Genomic DNA, 23,270 nt, shown 5'->3' with positions numbered 1-23,270 from the left:
CCCCCTGGTCCCCCCCCCCTCTCTATCCCCCCCCTGTAGCCGAGCCTCCCAGTGTATTTGTCCGTTCTGTGGATGACAAAAGGAGCCCTCGTTCTAACGGCACCGTCTCATCTGACTGCGGCTCATTTGTTTCCATTGTAACTCTTATCTGGGAGAAGCTGTGAGGCGGGGGGGAGGGGAGGGCGGCAGGGGGGGAGGGGAGGGCGGCAGGGGGGAGGAGGGCGGCAGGGAGGGGAGAAGGGCGGCAGGGAGGGGAGGAGGGTGGCAGGGGGAGGAAGGGAGGCAGGGAGGGAGGGGAGGAAGGGAGGAGTCAGAGAGCTGCTGGTGACCCAGCATCACAGCCCTTGTTTTCTCCCTGGGCCTTAGGCAACACTCCTGCAGAAGGATCCAGAGGCGAGGGCATTGGTTTGAGGCGAGGGGCAGGTGAAAGTCCTGTCAGCAGAGCTGTGTCTGGGTGAGCCAGCGCAGGGGGATGTGGGCCCCTGTGTCAGAGGCTGCCTGCTGTGTCAGAGGCTGCCTGCTGTGCTTGGCTGGCTGCTCCTCCGGTGTCTGAGAAGCAGGCTGGAAGCAGGCTGGAAGCAGGCTGGATTTCAAACAGGGGTGGAGGAGGGTTGAGAGCACAGCCAATGGGTTACACTGCTAAATTAGCAGACCTGGGAATACTGTCTGGGTTCATAGCAGACCTCTCCCACACACACTCACACACTCACACACTCACACACTCACACACAGCTTTAGAGTCTTTTCACCTTTTGACCAGCGAGCATTTCCAGTCTGGTGTCTGGCAACATAAGTCTGCCCCTCTTGGCTGTCATGTGTTCCTCGTCTGGCCTCTCTCTCCTCCTGTCTCTCTCCTCCTGTCTCTCTCCTCCTGTCTCTCTCCTGTCTCTCTCCTCCTGTCTCTCCCCTCCTGTCTCTCTCCTCCTGTCTCTCTCCTCCTGTCTCTCTCCTCCTGTCTCTCTCCTCCTGTCTCTCTCCTGTCTCTCTCCTCCTGTCTCTCTCCTGTCTCTCTCCTCCTGTCTCTCCCCTCCTGTCTCTCTCCTCCTGTCTCTCCCCTCCTGTCTCTCTCCTCCTGTCTCTCTCCTCCTGTCTCTCTCCTCCTGTCTCTCAGCTGATGGGACTCAGCGCTCGATCCATCTTCACACACTTAAGATTCTTCCTTCTTATCTGTGTGTCACTGCTTATGATTAATATCATCCTCATTCATCAGGCTAATTACATGCTTACCCAGAGACAAAAGAAATACAAATGGGTGCAGACTGGCGCTCCTGTGCTGTATTGTACATACACACACACACACACACACTCATGTAAACACACCAAACACATACACCAAACACGCACATACATGTGCTGTAGGCATACTAACCAAATCTGTTTGAAGTTTGGGACAGCCAATGAAGAGAGGGCTCTTTTATGCATGAAGTATTCATGCGACGTGTGGTGTGTGCGTGTGCGTGTGTGTGTGTGGCACGTGTGTGTAAAGAGAAAGAGAGAGAGCACTTGGATCACGCCGCGAGCAGGCAGCATTAGAGCTCTGACACCTCGTCTGGCTGTCGAAGGGAAAAAGGGGCTGGGCTGAGGAGAGAGAGAGACAGAGAGAGGGAGAGAGGGAGAGAGGGAGAGAGAGGTAGAGAGAGAGAAACCACAGGACAGCTGCCTGCATTTCTCCAGCAGCAGCAGCAGTAGGACTGAGAGACTGAACGGCAGCAGGAATTCTCCCCTCATTCCAGGACCTCCAGATCCCCCCAGCCCAGACGCTCTGCTTCTCCCCCGTCGCCTGGCTCCGCCTCCCTGCCTGCCGCTGCCCCCTCACCGCCCCTCTGACAGAGGCTCCGGACTCCCGCACGCACGGACTCTGTCACACACGCCAGGCACCAGCAGCACTCTGGAGACGGAGATCCAGAGGAGGACGACAGCATCCTGGGTGCAGAGACGAGGGGAGGAGAGAAGAGGACACAGAGAGGAAGGGAGAGGGAGGAAGGAAGGAAGGAAGGAAGGAAGGAAGGAAGGAAGGAAGGAAGGAAGGAAGGAAGGAAGGAAGGAAGGGAGAGAGTGTTTCCGGAGATGCTGATCGTGCGTGCTCTGAAGTGACTCTGAACTTTGTTGCGTGTGGGGGGGGCGAGGACGCTGCACAGACGCTCCAGGAGAAGATGAACAGAGGAGGAAGGGTTCTTCTCTCCTCCTCCTCCTGCTCCTCTTCCTGCTCCTCCTCCTGCTACCTGAGGGTGTGTGTGGAGCTGTTGGATCCCCGGGCAGAGCCCCCTCTACGACCCCTCTCCCAGGGGAGTCAGCACCCCCCTGCTCCCTCTCCAGCTTGGACCTGTCCCGCTCAATCAGGGTAACGCTCCCCCCCCCCCCCCCTCCCGCCCCACTGCCTCCTCACAAACCGCTGTGAAATCAGGTGGAACCCTCGATGATTGCACTCGGAGCGCAGAGAAGCCCTGCAGCCCCCTGCCAGTAAGAGGCCCAGCCTCACCCCTCAGCCTCACCCTTCAGCCTCACCCCCTCAGCCTCACCTTCCTCTACCTGCCTGTTTGAGGCTCTAATGATGGAGAAGCCCAGAGACATGGAGCCCAGAGTGCAGCTTGACCAGTTGTGTGTTCTTTGACCCCCGTCTAGAGAATGGATTGGAAAGAGCTGTAAGTAATCTTCATCTCTCTCTCTAAACAGCCGGATGTTCAGTGGGGACGCTTACCGATTCAAACCTGTTTAAACCTCCCGCTGCTGCATGCATTGTTTCTGGTTGTGGCTGCAGTCTGGTGGATGTGGGGCTGTTTCTCCCAGAACACAGACTGTGCTAGTCACAAACTGTGCTAGTCATATGTGCTAGTCTTACCTACAGTGTTGTGATGCAGGTCCAGGAGAGAGTAGGTCTATCTGCTGAACAGGTGGGCGAGTGAGTCTCTCTCCCCTGATCGCTGCCTCTTCTGTAGAGGAAGAGAGAGAGGAAGAGAGAGAGGGAGAGAGAGGGAGAGAGAGGAAGAGAGAGAGGGAGAGAGGGGGAGAGAGGGGGAGAGAGGGGGAGAGGGAGAGGGAGAGGGGGTAAAGGAGAGGGAGGGTTCCATGTGACAAGCAATTAATTTCCCCATAAGTGTGTGTGTGCGTGTGTGTGTGCGTATACAAGCAGGCGCCCACTGTTGTTGCTCATCACCTATCAAGTGGTTGTAACAGAACAACAGCTTCTCTATCCCCTCTCTCCTCGGCACAAGAGACTCTCTGTTTCTCTCTCCGCCGCTCTCTCTCTTTTTCCTTTTTTCTCTCTCGCCTCCTCAGCACAAGAGACTCTCTCTTCCTCTCTGGTCCGCTCGCCCCGCCTCTCCACTCCCTCTCTCTCTTCCTCCTCTCTTTTCTCCCTCTCTCCATTCAAGAGGGTGTGTCATTGTGTGGTCAAGGTTGCAGCCAGGGCTAGCGATGCTGCGTCGGCTCTGACACAGTCAACACGCTTCTAACAACACATCTAAACATCCGCCAGTGTTTGGTGAGTCAAAGCCTCGCTCGGTGAAAAGAACAAATCAATTACCTTTCACAGACGAGAGAGAGGGGAGAGTGAGAGACAGGTCAAGAGTGACAGACTGCAAAAGAGAGAGAGAGATTCTCTTGTCTTGACTCCCGTCGGGCAGACGGGAGTCTGTCTTGATGTGTGTGCAGGTAGAGGTTCCTTGTCTCTACCATCGTTTCACACTCTCCATTCCATCTGGTTTCCTCCTCGCTCAGACCAGCCGTCTCTCATGCTATCACACTCCGCCGGGTCCTGGGGGACAAATCTGTGCTGGCTCTCCTCCATGCAATCATTATTCCATCAGCCAGGACTGTGTTTCCTGACTGTGCTCCTGGGCTGGCACTGCGGGGGGGCGGGGTGGAGAGGGGGGCGGGGTGGAGAGGGGTGCGGCTGTCAGTCTGAGAAGGAGGGGGGAGGGGGAGGGAGTGGTTTTGGCAGCAGCCCACCCGGTCCGGAGGAGCCCTGAGCAGGACTAATGAGTCCAGGGTGGGCTCTCAAGATACGGCTTCTCACTAAGGGGGAACGCACACGGGCTGGGTCTCTCCTCCCCCCCCCCCTTTCTCTCCCCCCCCTTTCTCCCCCCCCCCCTCTGTCTCTCCCTCCATCGTCTTCTCTCACTCTCCTTCCCTACCCCTTTCACTCTCCCTCCTTTTCTTCCTCTCTCCATCTCCTTTTTCCCCTCACCCTCTCTCTCTCTCTCTCTCTTTCTCCCTCACCCTCTCTTTCTCTCCCTCACCCTCTCTTTCTCTCCCTCACCCTCTCTCTCTCCCTCACCCTCTCTTTCTCTCCCTCACCCTCTCTTTCTCTCCCTCACCCTCTCTCTCTCCCTCACCCTCTCTTTCTCTCCCTCACCCTCTCTCTCTCCCTCACCCTCTCTTTCTCTCCCTCACCCTCTCTCTCTCCCTCACCCTCTCTTTCTCACCCTCTCTCTTTCTCCCTCACCCTCCCTTTCTCTCCCTCACCCTCTCTCTCTCTCCCTCACCCTCTCTTTCTCTTCCTCACTCTCTCTCTCCCTCACCCTCTCTTTCTCTCCCCTCACCCTCTCTCTCTCTCTCTCTCACCATCTCCCCCCACTCCTCTTCCATACACTTCTTTGCTTTTCATCTCCTAATTTATCCTTCTTTCAGTGGCTGTCACTCCTCCTCTTACGTTGACAGTTGCCTCTTTGTTTCTGCTCCTCTCTGGTTCTTGGTTGCCGCGGTGAAAACCATTTGAGAGTGTGTTTGAGTTTCCTGGGGGTGTTCCTTTCCCCTGACCTTGACTTCCCAGATGAAGTGATGTGGTAACTGATCCAGCGGCTGGCTCCGAGTGAGCGTGCCCGGGGCGGGAGACTGCAGGCCTGTCAGAGGGACGTGCAGGTGGGCCAGCATGTCCTGCTGCTGCCTTCCCACCGGGGGGGGGGAGGGCTGAGAGGGGGAGGGAGGGGAGAGGGGGAGGGAGGAGGAGTGGTGAGGGAGGGGAGGGGTGGGAGAAGGGCTGAGAGGGGGAGGGAGGGAGTGGGGGAGCGAGGAGGAGTGGTGAGGGAGGGGAGGGGTGGGAGAAGGGCTGAGAGGGGGAGGGAGGGGAGAGGGGGAGGGAGGAGTGGGGTGGGAGAAGGACTGAGAGAGGGAGGGAGGGGAGAGGGGGAGGGAGGAGTGGTGGGGGAGGAGGAGGGAGGGAGGGAGGGGAAGGAGGGGGAGGCAGAGGGAGGAGCGGTGGGGGAGGAGGAGGAGGGAGGGAGGGGAGAGGGGGAGGGAGGACTGGTGGGGGAGGAGGAGGGAGGAAGGAGTGGGGAGGGGAGGGGAGGGAGAAGGGCTGAGAGGGGGAGGGAGGAGAGGTGAGGGGAACTTGAGAGGACTGCGTCTCGCTCAGTTGGCCTTGTGACCAATTTGTCAGAGTCTCTGGCGCTGGATACTTCCGGTGGAGCGCTCGTAAAGACTGCTCCATCTCCAGCCCCAGCGTGCTCCAGGGGGCCAGGGCCGCACGCCGCCACAGCCGACCTGCTCAGAGACATCCACTTATCCAGGATCCAGAGTGGGGTGGTTTACCTCACTGTCACATCACCTGTGTGTGTGGTGTGTGTGTGTGTGTGTGTGTGGTGAGTGAAGAAGGGCTACAGGCAGGCTTCTAATGGGGTGCACACTGAATAGGATTCTCACTTATTCCCAAGTTGGGGAACCCTTGTCTGTGGTGATCACTCTCGTCCTGTTCTGAAGACAGAGGCAGCCTGTCATACCTGACAGGGCCTCCATGTTTGACAATGACGGATGGGTCCATTTAGTCTACCTCAACGCCATGGCAACCAACAGCTGTCCTTCTGACAGGAAAAGCAACATGGCCGCCGTTACTCAGCGAAGAACCTTGGAATGGAATGGAATGTTGCGTAAGCGTGTTTAGAGCAGCGGTCAAGTTCTGTGCTTTGAGGTGGAGAGCGTTAGCCCTGCAGGTAGCCCTGTGGGTAGCCCTGTGGATATCCCTGCAGGTAGCCCTGTGGGTAGCCCTGCAGGTAGCCCTGTGGGTAGCCCTGCAGGTAGCCCTGCAGGTAGCCCTGTGGATAGCCCTGTGGGTAGCCCTGTGGATAGCCCTGCAGGTAGCCCTGTGGATAGCCCTGTGGATAGCCCTGTGGGTAGCCCTGCAGGTAGCCCTGCAGGTAGCCCTGTGGATAGCCCTGCAGGTAGCCCTGTGGATAGCCCTGCAGGTAGCCCTGTGGGTAGCCCTGCAGGTAGCCCTGTGGGTAGCCCTGCAGGTAGCCCTGTGGGTAGCCCTGCAGGTAGCCCTGTGGGTAGCCCTGCAGGTAGCCCTGTGGATAGCCCTGCAGGTAGCCCTGTGGGTAGCCCTGCGTTAAGGGTAGCCCTGCGTTAAGGGTAGCCCTGCGTTAAGGGTAGCCCTGCGGGTAGCCATGCGGGTAGCCCTGTGGGTAGCCCCGCGGGCAGCCCTGCAGGTAGCCCTGCGTTGAGGGCAGCGTTTGAGGCAGAGAGCTTTTGGTGGAGTTGGGCGAGGGGGCACAGTGCTCTCGAGGAGAAAACAGATGTGGGTGACCTTTACGCTCCAGCTGCAGAGAGAGGTGTCTACCAGCTCTGCACGCGGGGACAACAAGTGTCAAAGCAGAGCATTAAATCAATCATTTGCAGCCGTCTACACATCTCTGTCACCGTGCACACAGTGATGTACCTCGCCGCCAAGGAAAGAAACACTTTCCTTCAACTTCAGCTTCTGGTCTCGTGATGAGAATATAAAACAACCTTTCTCTGTCAGCTGTGTCTCAAACCTCTCTCCCTCTCTCTCTCTCTCTCTCTCTCTCTCTCTCTCTCTCTCTCTCTCTCTCTCTCTCTCTCTCTCTCTCTCCTTCTCCCCCCTCTCTCTGTCTCTCTCTCTCTCTCCCTTCTCTCTCTCTCTCTCTCTCTCTCTCTCTCTCTCTCTCTCTCTCCCCCTTTCTCTCTCTCTCTCTCTCTCTCTCTCTCTCTCTCTCTCTCTCTCTCTCTCTCTCTCTCTCTCTCTCTCTGTCCTTCTCCCCCCCTCACTCTCTGTTTCTCTCTCTCTCTCCCCCGCAGGGCAGCCCAGAAGCTGAACTTGTCGTCGAAGCGTAAGAAGCAGCTCGTGCCGCAGCTCCGTCCCCAGGAGCCCTCCCTCTACCCCACCACCTTCAGCACCACCCTGCAGCTGTCGCCCCCGCCCGCGCCACCATGCCTGCTCCGCGCCATGTCCAAGGTCAAGGAGAACCCGGGGATGGGGAAGGTAAAGACACACACACACACACGGGTGCTGTTTGGCACATGCCCCTAGGTTGTATGCAAAACACTGAGACATGCAGGCACACAGGCAGACGTTTCTAAGTAACGCGCACACACACACACACAAACTCAACCATAATGAGCATATATAGACATAAACATGCAAATAGGCCAGAGTGATGTTTGAATGATGAATGATGACACCCTAGTCCAGACCAAACCAGTCCAGTCCAGACCAGACTGACACTGCTGACAGGCCCACTGGAATGTCACCAATTCCCTTTGTCTGTCAAGAGAGAATTCCTTCCTCTGAACAGCCCACAGTTAGAGAGAGAGAAGGAAAAAAAGTCCAAATATGTCCGTGCATTCATATCGTTTTTTGTGTGTGTGCCTTTTTCATAAACGAGATGATGAAATCCAGGATGGCTGTGACTGGGGCTTTCATTAGGGCTGGGTCTGTGTAAACACGGCCTTCCTCCTGGGTTTATTAGCTATTGTTGTCAGGGCTGAGATTCAGTATTTATAGAGGAGAAGTTCCCTCCAGATCAGATCCCACCTGGAGAGGAAGCCTTCGTGAACGGCAGTCTGATACTGTTCAGAGTAGCCATGGAGATCTTCCTCCTGTGTTGTGGAGGTTCTATTGTAAACAGGACTTCATTAAACACCACCGCTGTTACCGTGAATTTCCGCCAGTTGATGTGGACATCTGGGAAAGAGACTTTCACAGGCCGAGGGACGTAGGTCTGAGTCCATCAGTGGACTGGGTGTCCCCTTCCTTAAGGGGAGGGGGACGAGCTGTCATTGTTCGCTGTGCAGACACGGGCCCTCCAGACGGGGGCCCTCCAGACGGGGGCCCTCCAGACACGGGCCCTCCAGACGGGGGCCCTCCAGACACGGGCCCTCCAGACACGGGCCCCTCCAGACACGGGCCCTCCAGACACGGGCCCTCCAGACACGGGCCCTCCAGACGGGGGCCCTCCAGACGGGGGCCCTCCAGACACGGGCCCTCCAGACGGGGGCCCTCCAGACACGGGCCCTCCAGACACGGGCCCTCCAGACACGGGCCCTCCAGACACGGGCCCTCCAGACACGGGCCCTCCAGAATGGGGGCCCTCCAGACGGGGGCCCTCCAGACAGACTTGGGGCATGTCACGGTCACCCTGCTCACACGGTGCCAGGGTCACCGGGGTCGGTGCTGTGTGACATGTCTACAGAATCTAAGACAACAACATGAAAACCTTCGTCTTTCCGACCGCGTGCCCCTTCATCCCTTCATCCTCTCATTCATTCATAGAATGTTTGTTTCTGTTGCTTGTCTGTGTCCGTCAGGCTATAATCAGGTTTGAGATCAGCTGTTTTATCGTCGACTCATATTGTCCTTCTTTCAGAGTTTGTTCCAGTTTTGACTTGAACTAAAGCCCCCTGATTCCCTCCAGTACAGGGCATGCCCCAGAGCAGGGGGGGGGCAGCTAACCCCCTTAATGGATTTTGTGGGGGATCAAGAGACAGGGCCATTAGCAGGAAGGCTGGAGGTGTTAAAATGCAGAGTCTGCTTCTCCACCCTGGGCCCGGCTATCAGATCTCCACCCATGTAAATATAGCAGAGACATTAGCTAGCCATGGCCCGGACGGTCCGCACGTACACACACACACACACCCACACACACGTGAACACACACACACAGCCAGCCACCATGTGGAGGGTTTTAAATGTCACAGCAGATGTAATTTGCTGTCCATGTGTACGTGTCCGTCACGGTAACAGCCCCCTGTGGGGGCCAGGGAGGGGCTCGCTGCCGTCATGGTAACAGCCCCCTGTGGGTGCAAGGGAGGGCTCGTTGCCTTGCGGAGGAACGCAGGAGGAACCGGGATGGGCTGCAGACGTGAATTCTTAGCGCCACAGCCCGGACCTGTGGAAATATTTATACACAGCAAGTCAGGGGAGCAGACAAGGGCTTTTGTGAGGGTGTGACGGCGGGCGCAGAGACGGGGGATGAAAGGGCTGTGTTGGGTTTGTTGCCTGTGCAGAAAGGGGTGGTGGAAGTGTGTGTGTGTGTGTGTCTGTGTCTGTGTGCCTCCCGCATTAAACCCTTGCATGTGACCACACCCCTAACCCCTCCCCCCTCGCCGCTGCCGCAGGTCAAGGTGATGATGCGGATCTGCCCTCCCCTGGACGACTCGTCCGAGTCCGTGTCCTTCCTGAAGGTGGACGCCAGGAAGAAGCAGCTGACCCTGTACGACCCCGCGGCCACGCCGCACGCCAGCGCCGGACTCAGGAGGGCCGCCACCGTGGCCGTCCCCAAGATCTTCGCCTTCGACGCCGTGTTTCCCCAGGACGCCTCGCAAGTAAGGGTCAGGGTGTGTGTGTGTGGGTGTGTGTGTGTGTGTGGGTCGGAGGGGTTGAGGATGTGTGTGTGTGTGTTCTCTCAAGGGCATGAGGACATCTTAATGGCGGGTGCAGGGTGCAGCCAGGGGGCTTAGAGTAAGCATGCCGGTCCTGGTCGAGGGCATTCTTCTCAGACTGAGACCAACAGCTGGGCCTTTCAAGTCTGGGGAACCAACTGAATTCACTCCACTTATATCTAACCTCTCGTTTCATAGTCCAGTTATATCCCTGACTGTCCTTACTGCAGACATGCCCAGGTCAGTTCACAGCCTGGGCGATCAGACACCAGGGATGGAAGAGGAGGTGGAGAGATCACACTGTTGTTTACAATCAGAAAGCCACGGATGTACTCGGTGTCTTTGTAAGGAATCAGTGATGGAATTTAGCAACGAAACAAATAAATTGTTGCAAAGAAACAACCGCGTAGAAGCTCAGAGAAGCTTAGAGTGGAGGTGTTTCATCGGGAGGATGGTCGTCGGGCTGGTCGTCGGGCTGGTCTTCAGGCTGGTTGCCAGGCTGGTCGTCGGGATGGTTGCCAGGCTGGTCGTCGGGCTGGTTGCCAGGCTGGTCGTCGGGCTGGTCGCCAGGCTGGTCGTCGGGCTGGTCGCCAGGCTGGTCGTCGGGGTGGTCGCCAGGCTGGTCGTCGGGCTGGTCGCCAGGCTGGTCGTCGGGCTGGTCGCCAGGCTGGTCTCCAGGCAGCCAGTCTTTCTGTCCTCCAGCAGACTCCTCAGTGCTCCAGCCTGGCCTCGGTCTGGCCTCGGTCTGGCCTCGGTCTGGCCTCGGTCTGAGGCTGCAGGCGGGCCGAGGCCAGGCTGAGCTGGTGCTGCTGGGATGGTTCTGCTGGAGGGGAGTTGCAGCACCCAGCTGTTCAGAGGGCTGTGTGGTGTGTGTGATGTGTGACGTATGGTAGAGGTCTCTGCCTGGCTCCTGGAGGGCAGCTCAGGCAGACTGAAAAGACACTCGCTGCCGCACAGCCTCAGAATACAGGAATTCCCTCAGACTCGCTTCCTGTTATTGCTTCAGCGGATTGGATTGATTTCTGGAAGACACCAAACTTTGTTTGTTGTTGTTGTGGATAACGTATTTGCATGTATTTGTATAATTGTGTATAATTTGTAAAAAATGAAGAGGGAGAGAAACGTTTGGTCGAAGAGGCCTGCTTCACGATGTAGCCCTGACCCCTGACCTCTGACCCCTGTCTCCCCCCAGGCGGAGGTGTGCTCGGGGACTGTGGCGGAGGTCATCCAGTCGGTGGTGAACGGAGCGGACGGCTGCATCTTCTGCTTTGGTCACGTCAGGCTAGGTAAGGTCCCCTCGCTGGTCTCATGTCAGGCTAGGTAAGATCCCCTCGCTGGTCACACGTCAGGCTAGGTAAGGTCCCCTCGCTGGTCTCATGTCAGGCTAGGTAAGATCCCCTCGCTGGTCTCATGTCAGGCTAGGTAAGATCCCCTCGCTGGTCTCACGTCAGGCTAGGTAAGGTCCCCTCGCTGGTCTCATGTCAGGCTAGGTAAGATCCCCTCGCTGGTCTCATGTCAGGCTAGGTAAGGTCCCCTCGCTGGTCACACGTCAGGCTAGGTAAGGTCCCCTCGCTGGTCTCATGTCAGGCTAGGTAAGATCCCCTCGCTGGTCTCATGTCAGGCTAGGTAAGGTCCCCTCGCTGGTCACACGTCAGGCTAGGTAAGGTCCCCTCGCTGGTCTCATGTCAAACCTTCCTCACTGCCTTTGTTAGCCACACTGAAGTCCATAATCACCTTAGTGGTCCACTTGAGTTAGCGGAGAGGAGGAGAGGAGACTGAAGGGGAGGGGGGAGAAGAGGGGAGAGGAGGAGAGGGAAAGGGAAGGGAGATAAGGGGAGTTTAGAGAGAGAGAGAGAAAGAGGGAGAGGTAGACTGTTGCACAGAAGATTCTGGGCCCAGACTGTAATTAATTTCGGAGTAATTGACCTGGCCAAAGCCCTCAGTCTGAAGGCTTCCTCTCCTCTATCTCTCAGCCAGCTGGAACTCTCCTCTCCAAAACAGCTCCTCGGGTCCTGGGATTTAAATTCAAATATATTTCAGTCACCTCCTATCCAGAGAGAAACGTATTAAAAGCAAATTCCCCATCAACGGTGGTTTCACACAACGCTCTGTCTCCCCCCCGCCTGTCCCTAACGGCTCATTGGAGGAACAATTCAATCCTAAGAGACCAACATGGGTGTCGGCAGTAGCCCTGGCACCAGACACAGTCACCATCTCCCCTTCCTCCCCTGCAGGCAAGACCTACACCATGATTGGTAAGGATGGCTCCGCCCAGGGCCTGGGCGTGGCTCCCTGTGCCATCTCCTGGCTCTTCAAGCTCATCAGCGAGAGGAAGGAGAAGACGGGCACCCGCTTCTCGCTGCGCGTGTCGGCCGTGGAGATCAGCGGGAGGGACGAGCAGCTGACCGACCTGCTGGCCGAGGTGTCGAGCGGCAGCCTGCAGGACGGCCAGTCCCCGGGCGTCTACCTGAGGGAGGACCCCATCTGTGGCACCCAGGTGAGGGGGTGTGGCCTTAGGTGAAGGGGTGTGGTCTCAGGTGAGGGGGTGTAGCCTCAGGTTAGGGGGTGTGGCCTCGGGTGAAGGGGTGTGGCCTTAGGTCTGGGGGTGTAGCCTCAGTTGAGGGGGTGTGTTGTTTTTTCTCCGGTGAGGGGGTGTGGTCTCAGGTGAGGGGGTGTGGCCTCAGGTGAGGGGGTGTGGCCTCAGGTGAGGGGGTGTGGCCTCAGGTGAAGGGGTGTGGCCTTAGGTCTGGGGGTGTAGCCTCAGTTGAGGGGGTGTGGTCTCCGGTGAGGGGGTGTGGCCTCAGGTGAGGGGGTGTGGCCTCAGGTGAGGGGGTGTAGCCTCAGGTTAGGGGGTGTGGCCTCAGGTGAGGGGGTGTAGCCTCAGGTTAGGGGGTGTAGCCTCAGGTGAGGGGGTGTAGCCTCAGGTTAGGGGGTGTGGCCTCAGGTTAGGGGGTGTGGCCTCAGGTTAGGGGGTGTGGCCTCAGGTTAGGGGGTGTGGACTCCTCTTCTTTGTTCTCTTGCGGGCCTCTTGTTCCCCACTCCGGTCTGTTCCCCACTCCGGTCTGTTCCCCACCCCGGTCTGTTCCCCACCCCGGTCTGTTCCCCACTCCGGTCTGTTCCCCACCCCGGTCTGTTCCCCACCCCGGTCTGTTCCCCACTCCGGTCTGTTCCCCACCCCGGTCTGTTCCCCACTCCGGCCTGTTCCCCACCCCGGCCTGTTCCAGAGACTTCTGTCTGCCGTGTTTCATCTCGGCTGGAGCGCCTCGTCCAGACCCTCTCTGCGGTCCTCCCCTCCTAGTATCTCTCCATACCTTTCTTACTATTGACTTTACTGTCAGCCTCCATCAGCATCTATTACCCCAGAGCTAGGCCTCTCTCCTGAGTGGGGTGGGGGGAGGATGAGGGTCTGAAGGCACTGACAGGTGTTGCTGTCAGATGTTGTTTTTTAGGGGAGGGGGCTGGGGGGGTTGGGGGGGGGGGGCCTCTGTGTGGACTGTGACTTCAAAGGCTGCCTGGAGTCCTGTGAAGCTGCTGTCTCTCCTCCTCCTCTCTTAGTAACCACCATGCTGGGCCCCCCCTCCACCCCCCACCCCTCCACCTCCTCCCCCCATCCCCCCCCCCCCCAGCCGTCTGTACCCCAGCACCACACCCTGCCCTCCTGCTCAACCACAGCCTCTCCTAATCCCCCCCCCCCCCCTCAGTTTGCATATCTGCAGCTCGTAATTGCCCTCGAGACCCAATCTAATGTGCCAGAAATGTGTTTCTGGGTCCAATTAACTGCCCCTCATCTCTCCCTCTCTTCACCCCTCTCTTCCTCACCTCAATCTCACTACTCTCTCTTCCCCCCCCCCCTCTCTTCCTCCCGTCACCGTTCTCTCTTTCTCTAACCCTAACCCCTTACATGTCTGCCCCTCCCTCCCTCCCTCCCTCCCTCCCTTTCTCTCTCCCCCCAGCTCCAGAACCAGAGTGAGCTTCGTGCCCCCACGGCAGAGAAGGCTGCCTTCTTCCTGGACGCCGCCATCGCAGCGCGTAGCACCAGCCGGCCAGACGCAGACGAGGAGGACAGGCGGAACTCCCACATGCTGTTCACCCTCCACGTCTACCAGTACCGCATGGAGAAAAGCGGCAAGGGAGGAAGTGAGTACAGATGCACTTCCTGTAGAGATTGCACTTCCTGTATGACACAGAACCCTGCAACTCCACAAGTCCTCTCCATCTCCCAAAAACAACAGACTATTAAGCTCGTCAGATAATTATATCCTTAATCAAGAAGAACACTTGATTACTCACGGTCATTTAAAGATGACCACTTTATTAGGCATTAATAAGAGCGCTAAGTGCAATTCCCTCGGTTTCTGGACTAATTATACAGTAGGGGTGTACAGGCATGCAGTATGTCGGTTCTGCTAAACTCAAACTAATGATCAGTGGAGGCATGGCCGAGGGTTAGATGGTGGAAAATACCGGAATAAATCTGCCTGTGTAACAAGTCTCCAGACTCATGTTCGGAGCGATCATGGAAAAAATAAAATTACAAACTTAAAAACAAGTTTGTATTCTTATGCTGTTCCAAGGCTGTGAGCGAGTGAGGATTTGAAACACTCAATTTCGAAGTCTTGCTGACAGCCATTTAATGGTTCTCCTCTGAAACTCTGTCATTTTCTCCTACAATCATACGAAATAACATAGCAGCTACCCACGAAACAACACACTCCCCTTCCTTCGAGACTCAATCACACAGACTTCTACCCCTGTAGAACATGATGTGAACTGTGTTTAAAGCATCACAGCAAGGATCATCAATACACCAAATGCCATGTCTGTCACTTTGTTTTTTCATAGGGTACATGACATACCACGTGAAAACAGGACAGCAAGAATCCAGTCACACAGATGTTTTATAGTAGTATTATAGGAGTTAACTGTCTGTGAAAGTATCGCAGTCTCGACTGCTTTTGAATCACTTTGTCTTACTCACCCGTAAAATCAGACATCCGCTTGTCTGGTCTGGCGTGGGCCCGCCCCTCCTTCCTCCGCTGTGTGTGTGTGTGTGTGTGTTGGGGGCGCTGACTCCAGAGGGAGTGTCTGTGTGGAGGTATAAGCTCACCTGGTTCCTCCTCATCCTCAGTGTCAGGCGGAAGGAGCAGGCTTCACCTCCTGGATCTGGGCAGCTGTGAGAAGGTGCCCAGCAGGAGCAGGGACGCGGGCGGAGGGCAGTGTCTGTCGCTCACCGCCCTGGGCAACGTCATCATGGCCCTGGCCAACGGAGCCAAGCACGTACCATACAGGTAGGCTGGATTATTGAACTATTTATTTGTTTATTTCACTAGTTGTGAGATCCAGAGGAGGAAGGGACTGTTGGAGACTTGTCAGAGCACGAACATCAAGTGTAGTTCGACAGGTTTACTGACTGACTAGGACTGTTCAACGCATCTAGAGTATGAGGAAATCAGAAATGAATCAAACTTACTGCATGAATATGGTGGGAAGTGGGACCTGGTTACGAATAGACGGACGGTGCGACGGTTTAGTTTGTGTTTGCCTGCAGCGTAAGGTACGGTATGACTAAGTACGCCCCCGCTGTTTCCTGAGCGACGATAATAACAGTGTGTGAACCTGTGATTCAGGGACAGCAAACTGACAATGTTGCTGAGAGACTCGCTGGGGAACATCAACTGCAGGACGACAATGATCGCCCACATCTCTGACTCCCCCGCCTGTTACGCCGACTCGCTCTCCACCATCCAGCTAGCCTCTCGCATCCACCGCATGAGGAAGAAGAAGTCCAAGGTACATTTACAATTAGTCATTTAGCAGACGCTCTTATCCAGAGCGAGTTACAGTAAGTACCCCCCCCCCCCCCGGGGCAAGCAGGGTGAAGTGCCTTGCCCATGGACACAACGTCATTTTGGCACGGTGGGAAATTGATCCGGTAACCTTCTGATTACTAGTCCGAGTCCCTCACTGCTCAGCCATCTGACTCCCACAGGTAGGTCCTCCTTAAGGACTGGCGTGCCTCGGTTCAACACGCAGGAGGAGTGTGTCGTGTGTTTGATGTCTGCGATGGGTCATCTTGGTGAATGATATGTGCTAGCGCGTGTTTGTAGTGTTCCAGGAATGCTGCAATGACAGTCCGGGGGTTTGTCCTGTCTTGAGTTTCATAAAGAAGTTTATTTCTCTTTAACTTTGGGGCTGTGAAGTGAAGTCAGTGTTGCTGTACGGTTGTTGGCAATAATTCAAAGCTAGTTTTTCTCTCCTGCTCAGTGCATAATCATGTAATCAATACTGCTGCCTAAGGATGTGTGTAATAAATGCTCTCAGATTAGGGAAATATGTGTTCTCGATAATTAGTTGAAATGACAGCAAGTATTTATTAAACATTGGTCTCAGTCAGGCATAATTATAATGCATTCCACACAGCAATTTATACTATTGACGTTTGTTTCGTAGCGCCTATTGACGTGCACTTTTAACCTTTAAATATATCGACAGGCGTTTTGGAATGGAAATCATATTTCCTTCGCAATTGATCACCTCCTGAATTCGTTATGAAATAAGATTGACTGTTAATATAATAGGCAAAGTGGTTCAGGAAATAAATAAGCTATAATTCACCCAGCAGTTATTGAATCATTACTTAAAACGGATTATATTAATGATAACCTAAAAAGACCCCTTCGAGACTGCTTAACTCTAACTGTCTCTCTCTCTCTCTCTCTCTGTCTCTCTGTCTCTCTGTCTCTCTCTCTCTCTCTCTCTCTCTCTCTCTCTCTCTCTCTCTCTGTGTCTCTCTCTCTGTGTCTCTATCTCTGTGTCTCTCTCTCTGTGTCTCTCTCTCTCTCTCTCTCTGTGTCTCTCTCTCTGTGTCTCTCTCTCGGTGTCTCTCTCTCGGTGTCTCTCTCTGTGTCTCTCTCTCTCTCTCTCTCTCTCTCTCTCTCTCTGTGTCTCTCTCTCTCTCTCAGTACGCATCCAGTTCCTCCGGAGGCGAAAGCTCCTGTGAGGAGGGGAGGATCCGCCGGCCCCCCCACCTCCGGCCCTTCCACCCCCGGACGGTGGCCCTGGACCCCGACCTCCCCCCTCTCCTCAGTGACCCTGACTACTCCTCCAGCAGCGAGCAGTCGTGCGACACCGTCATCTACGTGGGCCCCGGCGGCTCCGCCGTCTCCGACCGCGAGCTGAGCGACAACGAAGGGCCGCCGGTGTTCGTCCCCATCATCCCCTCCCTGAACCGGAGGAGGGGCGGCAGGGACTCCCCGCTGGACAGAGAACACTTCTTCAAGTGCAACACGTTCGCCGAGCTGCAGGAGCGTCTGGAGTGCATCGATGGCAGCGAGGAGCCCAAGGCCTTCGTGGGAGAGGGGCGGGGCAGCCAGGCCAGCCCTAAGACGGACGGCGGGAAAAGCAAGGAAGGACCAGGCTCCGTTTCCCCCAAGACCGGAGCGAAAGTGTCCTCCAGCTCGCAGGAGAGCACCTCACCCAAACCCTCTCCTAAACACACGGCCGCTTCCCATCCGGCCGGCAGCCCCGGCCTCAAAGCCAAACTGGAACATTCCACCCGGCAGGGCGTCCCCTCGGAGAGAGCGCCGTCGGAGAACGCGTGCAGAACCAGCGCCGACGGTGAGAAGGTGATGGCTCCAGACAGCAGGGCCAGCCCCAGCAAGCAGGTCGCCCCCGCCCCCAACCCAGAGCCAGTGGTGAGGGAGAAGGTCTACTTCAACAAGAAGCCCTTACCCAAGCCGGCTCCCCCTCCCCCGCAGCCGAGGGACACTTCCTGGGGGAACGGAGAGGCGGAGGAGAGCTCCACCACCAGGATGCCCCCCGTCGGAATGAGCCACCAGGCTGTGAAGCGGGGGGATTCTGGGGCCCCTCCCAGCGGAGGTGTGGAGGTGTGCCGCCTGCGGACCACCCTGAGAGACCGCTGCCTGAACAGGGACGCCCTCAGAGCCACCGTCACCCTGCAGCAGCCCGTGGAGCTGAACGGGGAGGACGAGCTGGTGTTCACCGTGGTGGAGGAGCTGTCCATCGGGGGCCTGGTGGACGGCGGAGGGCGGCCCACCAGCATCGTCAGCTTCAGCAGCGACTGCTCCCTGCAGGCGCTGGCCTCCGGCTCCAGGCCCGTCAGCATCATCAGCAGCATCAACGATGAGTTTGACGCCTACACGGCCTCCTTCGGGGGGTCGGAGGTCAACGCGGGGCCGGGCACGCCCCTCGGGGAGGACGTGTTTGTGAGCGTGGGCAGCAGGGGCTCGTCCGTCAGCTCCTGGCTCAGCGGGGTGAGCGCGAGCACGCAGGGGAGCGAGGGGGCCCACTCCTCCGACGTGTTCCTGCCCCACGCCACGCACGGCGGCCCCGAGGGAACCTTTTACCTGGACTCCTTCGGTCTGTTCCAGTGTGAGCCGTTGCCGAGAGACGCTAAGAACTCCCTGAACGACAGCGGCTTCAGCTTCTCCGAGATGGACAGCGACAGCGCCGCCTCCAGTAAGCTGTCCTTGACCAAGTGCCCTCCTTCTCCTGACTCAGCCAAAGGATCCCTCCGGTTGCCGGCGAAAACCGCCACGGTTAACCCCCTCAGCTCCTCCCAGCCCGCCCAGGGCTCCCCCACGCCCGTAGTCCACTCCAGTCTTCCCAGGAAAACACCTACCTCATCCATCACCCACAGCAGCAGCAGCCGTGAGCCTCCCACACACGAGGCCAGGCAGGAGGACCCCTGGCAACGTGTGGGCCTCTCTCCGGACCTCCAGCCCCTCGCGGACCCCAGCCCCACCGCCAAGTTCCTCAAAACCCCCCCCAGCGCCATCCCCTCCCGGAGACCTGCGGTCGTCAGCAGCAACAGCGTACCTCGCCCCCCCAAGGCGCAGGCCTCTACCTCAGCCCAGAGGGTGGTGGACGGCTGCGAGAAGTCGTCCGTCAGGAAAGCCGAGCCCCCCAGCCGGATGCCCCAGCTGAGGCGAGGGGCCACCACCCTGGGGACCGTGCCCGTGATCCACACCACCACGGAGTCCAGGGCATCTCAGGACATGGTCGCAGCGTCCACCAACAGGTTCTCCTCTCTGGGGAAAACCAGCAAGGCCACCGGACAGAAAGTCAGCATGCTCCCCAAACCTGGCGGTACTTCCCCGCCTCCTCCGCCGGTGCGGAAGTCCAGTCTGGACCAGAAGAACCGGACCCTGCTGCCCCAAAGTGCCTTAAAGTCTGCGTGTGGGGAGCACGCGGAGGCAGGGAGGGCCGCGAGGGCCGTGGTGTCAGAGGACGAGCTGGAGGCGCGCTTCAGAGCCGACTCCAACAACCTGAAGACCTCCGGCCTCAGGTTCGACCACGCCTCGGCCAAGGCCACGTCCAGCCTGAAGGCCAGGGGAGCCAGAGGCGACGCAGGGCTGCACTACGGCAGCCAGGTGTCCCTGGAGAAGTGCGACAGCCTGTCTTGTATGGGCTCCAAGCCTGTCCTCAGCCGGGAGAACAGCGGGGCTAGCCTAGGCAGCAGCAAGTCAGGCAGGTCCATCCCCAGATACGGCGTCCCTAACTCCGCCAGCTCTCCCATCGCTACCTCCCCTCCTTCCCCTTGCGGGAGCCCAGGTGTGGTGAGCAAACCCGGGCAGGTGAAAGCTGGTGTCGGCCCCAGAGCAGCTGGAACCCTCAACGGAAGCAAAGCCCGCTCTCTGTCTGCCAACCACTCGAAGGGCCTCAGTTCCTCCACCAAGTCCCTGGCAGCGCCCGCCGCCAGAAACCCCAACGCCAACCTCCCGCCCTCCGGGAAGACCCCCACTCCCCGCACCACCACGGCCCCCAACAACGCCAGGCCTGGGCGGGGCACCGTCATGGGCACCAAGCAGGCCATGCGGGCGGCCAACAGCCGGGTGAGCGAGCTCGCGCTGGGCGGCTCGCCGGGCAAACACCTGAGGGGCTCCGGGGAGTCTGACGGCGGGGCGAACGCGGGGGACGACCAGCCCCCCGTGACCATGCTCCCGTCCCCTTACAGCAAGATCACGGCGCCCAGACGGCCCCAGCGCTACAGCAGCGGCCACGGCAGCGACAACAGCAGCGTGCTCAGTGGAGAGCTGCCCCCGGCCATGGGCCGCACCGCCCTCTTCTACCACAGCGGCGGCAGCAGCGGGTACGAGAGCATGATCCGGGACAGCGAGGCCACCGGCAGCGCCTCGTCCGCCCATGACTCCATGAGCGAGAGCGGCATGTCCTCCTCGGGGCGAACCAGGAACTCCAAGTCCCCCAAGAAGAGGTCGAACGGTGAGACAAAAATACGTCTCTGTATATCCACTTTAAGCTTTTGTTTGGGATTTCAAGGTGTACATACCTACAAGCAAAAAGCATTTGGGTAAAGAATGTGCACTGTTAGAAGGCATCATAAACACATAGTTTTCCCTGGCTATTTAACAGGCCCTGAGAGTCTTGTTTGGTTTCTATGAAATATCTGGATTGTGTTTTCTCACCTTCGCAAGAACACCTTATGCTCACATCTATAGAAAACATTTTGAACAGTGAATTCCTGTGAACAACTGTGGATGAGCTGAGCAGAATACTAAAGGTTTGATGACACAGATTTATGTAAGGGAACCTTTGCAATTCATGTGTTGTTCAGGTATGTGAAACACTGTTGTGAAAGCCTAATACATATTCAGTTGACCCAGGATGTCTGTGTAAAACCTGCTATCACTTTCCATCTCTGAGCCTCATACATATTTACCTGCATAGCTGTACCATCCTGAACATGTTCCTATCCTATGTGTATACAGCTGTAATTGAGGTGCCCGTCTGTCTGTGGTTCTCCAGGCCTCCAGCGGCGTCGGCTGATCCCCGCCCCCCTGCCAGACACCTCGTCCCTGGGGAAGAAGGCCGGCACAGCTGGCCAGTGGGTGGACCTGCCACCCACCTGCATGTCTGGCCCTTTAAAAGAACCGTTCGAGATCAAGGTGTACGAGATTGACGACGTGGAACGTCTTCAGAGGCGTCGGCAGGAAGAGCCAGTAGAGGTGAGTGAAGGGTCGTTCCATCCCTCCTGTAAGACAAGCTCCGCACAGCCACACTTAATTTAGGTCTTCTCGGGGGGTCTGGGTGATCCCTGGGCAGAATACATCCTACTTAGCAATGTCAAGCTCAGCAGTAGGGGCTACATGTGTGACACATTGGTCTTCACCATGTTCTGAATGTGCCACATTGTGGGCAGGTCTTAGCTCCCCTTCCCCTCCTTCACAGTTTCTTATTAAAGTAAAAGACGGAGATATGCAGAGTCTCAGACATGTGACCTTCAGGCTGGCCTCCCTCCGGTCGACCCTGCAGTTCAAGAGTGGGTGACCAGACTCACAGCTCAGTGTTGTGCTCCAGTCCTGGAGGAATGTGGAGGGATCAGGAGGCAATTACTGTCGGGGGTTAATTGGTTTAGAAATGACTGATGACTGGGGGTTACTTGTGGTGGAGAGAGACAGAGAGAGAGACAAAGAGAGAGACAAAGAGAGAGACAGAGAGAGAGACAGACAGAGAGAGACAGAGACAAAGAGAGAAAGAGACAGAGACAGACAGAGAGAGAGAGAGAGAGAGACAGACAGACAGACAGACAGACAGAGAGACAGAAAGAGAAACAGAGAGAAAGACAGAAAGAGAGACAGAGAGAGAGAGAGACAGAGAGAGAGAGCGGATGAGGAATGTGTGTTGGATGTAACTGCCCCCCCTGAACCCCTCCATCAGTCTCTGGCTGCCTGCTCTTAATGTCTGGCTCCTCATCCACGGCTCATTAACTGCTCCCACAAGTTAGAGGCAGCCAGACAGGGATTTGTTAAGAGAAGATATTAAATCAGCTGGATGGTGGTTTGATTTAGTTTCAATTAGGAAAAGATGAACTTCAATTTGTCTTTCCCAGCGATCACCGGCTGAATAACTGGTAATGAAGAGCTCTGCTCTGCACATCCCTCAACATTCCCCAGCTTGGAATTCTGTTTGGATGGATCAAGCATGGCTTCCATGTCTGGGCCCATGCCTATTTATGTTTTATTAAGTATGTGTGAATATGAGGTGTCAGAAGTCATCCATGTGGAGCCTTTCCCTGTGACACTGAGCCTCGTTTGTTAAAGTGTTTTGTGTTTGACATTGTTTTCTTTTCTTCTTCTTTTTCCATGATCTCTTCTGCAGCAGCCATTCCAGGATGTGGAGAAGGTGAGCACAACTTAACATATTTAAGACTTAGTCAACAAAGACAAACTGTGTAATACTCCTTCTTAGTATTTCAGTGCTCAGTCACTCACTGGTCCGTGTGTGTGTCTGTGTGTGTGTGTGTGTGTGTCTCAGGGCCTGCTGTACTTCAACAGTAAGCTGAAGGTGTTGGAGAGGAGGCAGCAGAGGGTGAGAGAGCTGAAGATCAAACATGACGACCTGAGAGAGGAGCTGGAGGACACCAAGGCCAGGCTGATGATGGACCCCAGCAAGTGGATGGGAGAGTGTGAGTCCGGGGATTCCTTCTTCACTCTGCGCACACACACACACACACACACACACACACACTAGGGGGAGAATGAGTTTATCAATCAGTTGTTGGCTAGTGTTGGTTGGGGCAGTTTGAAAATGACAGTTATCTTTCCAAGCATTTCAAATCCAACAGCCCAACAGTAGAATGTTGGGTGTTTGTTGGACATTGTTGGGACACAGCGTGAACCGACCTAAACTGTTTGTTGATGTGGTCTTGTCTCTGCAGTTGAGGTGGACCAGGATTTAGACAAGGAGTCCTTGGAGTATTTCCAGGCTCTGGGTCAGGTGACAGACGAGCTGGAGTTCTGCGTCAACCTATGCAAGTCACGCGTCATGATGGTGACCTGCTTTGACATCAGTGTGAGGGCGCCCGACGCTCAAGAAAGACTGCGTGAAGTAGAAGTCTGAGAAGCGGGAAGTGGGACGAGCGATGCAGGAAGTGACACGAGAAGGAAGATGAAATGTAGCAGCCAGTTTGATCATATTTTCTTGGATTGAGTTGAGAGGAGAGGGAGATGGGGGGGGGGGGGGAAACGAATCGAGAGACAACAAGTGTTGAGACAAGCAGACGTCTTTTGCATGGAGACCGGAGATCAGACCCACTTATCTGCAGTGCCTCGTTGTTCTGGATGGAGTGCGAGAGGAACGTGTGCGCAGAAACGCTTGTTTCTGTGTTTTCTGCATGGTGATGGAGTGGTCATCATTTACCCAAAAGTCATTTGACGACATCCAGAAGTGCCTTCTTTTACTCAACATGTTTTGAGTCATAATTTTTTGTATGGTGCTAGTATCATAACCAGCATACTTAAGCAAACCCTGAACATATTCCTTTTAAGATGAAATTATTTTATATTGCATTGTATAGTGTATTTATATGATTAAGCCGTGTGTATAAATATCATTTGTAGGTTACAAAAAAAAGTAAAGAGAAAAAAAAAAAAAAAGTAAAGCAATAAGCTAATGTTATTGCGCTCCCAGACTTTGCCTTTTCTCATGTTTGAAACCTCAGTCAGCATTTCCCATGTTCATCCAGCCTCTTGCGCCTTATGTTATCTGTCTGGTTCTGTGGTTTTTCTACTTTTTAATCCAAGTCTGTGTTATCTTGCTGTATTTGCTGTTATCCCTCATCCCCTGCTAGCTGGGCTGTGAAACCTAGCAGGGTTGAGTCAACATCTCCTCCCTCC

At 56.1% G+C, this 23,270-nt stretch overlaps 1 protein-coding gene across 2 annotated transcripts in view; it reads left to right on the top strand.

Annotated features, from left to right (window-relative positions):
* kif26ab (kinesin family member 26Ab) overlaps nt 1-23,030 on the top strand; it is a 75,104-nt gene extending 52,074 nt beyond the window's left edge. The window contains exons 5-16 of one of the 2 annotated variants that reach the window (XM_084681213.1): nt 7,033-7,216; nt 9,352-9,558; nt 10,808-10,901; nt 11,850-12,112; nt 13,569-13,752; nt 14,744-14,903; nt 15,243-15,405; nt 16,578-19,857; nt 20,401-20,600; nt 21,757-21,777; nt 21,910-22,060; nt 22,313-23,030. In XM_084681213.1, the coding sequence (XP_084537339.1) occupies nt 7,033-7,216; nt 9,352-9,558; nt 10,808-10,901; nt 11,850-12,112; nt 13,569-13,752; nt 14,744-14,903; nt 15,243-15,405; nt 16,578-19,857; nt 20,401-20,600; nt 21,757-21,777; nt 21,910-22,060; nt 22,313-22,494 (5,089 nt within the window). In that variant the 3' untranslated portion in view covers nt 22,495-23,030. Of the gene's footprint in view, nt 1-7,032; nt 7,217-9,351; nt 9,559-10,807; nt 10,902-11,849; nt 12,113-13,568; nt 13,753-14,743; nt 14,904-15,242; nt 15,406-16,577; nt 19,858-20,400; nt 20,601-21,753; nt 21,778-21,909; nt 22,061-22,312 lie in introns of both variants that reach the window. The other variant, XM_084681204.1, reaches the window with a different exon arrangement.
* Nucleotides 23,031-23,270: the final 240 nt, after the last annotated feature.

Source organism: Hypomesus nipponensis, chromosome 3 (assembly GCF_054491055.1).
Source record: "Hypomesus nipponensis isolate SF chromosome 3, ASM5449105v1, whole genome shotgun sequence".
NCBI lineage: Eukaryota > Metazoa > Chordata > Actinopteri > Osmeriformes > Osmeridae > Hypomesus > Hypomesus nipponensis.
This window is presented reverse-complemented; position numbering and strand designations above follow the sequence as displayed.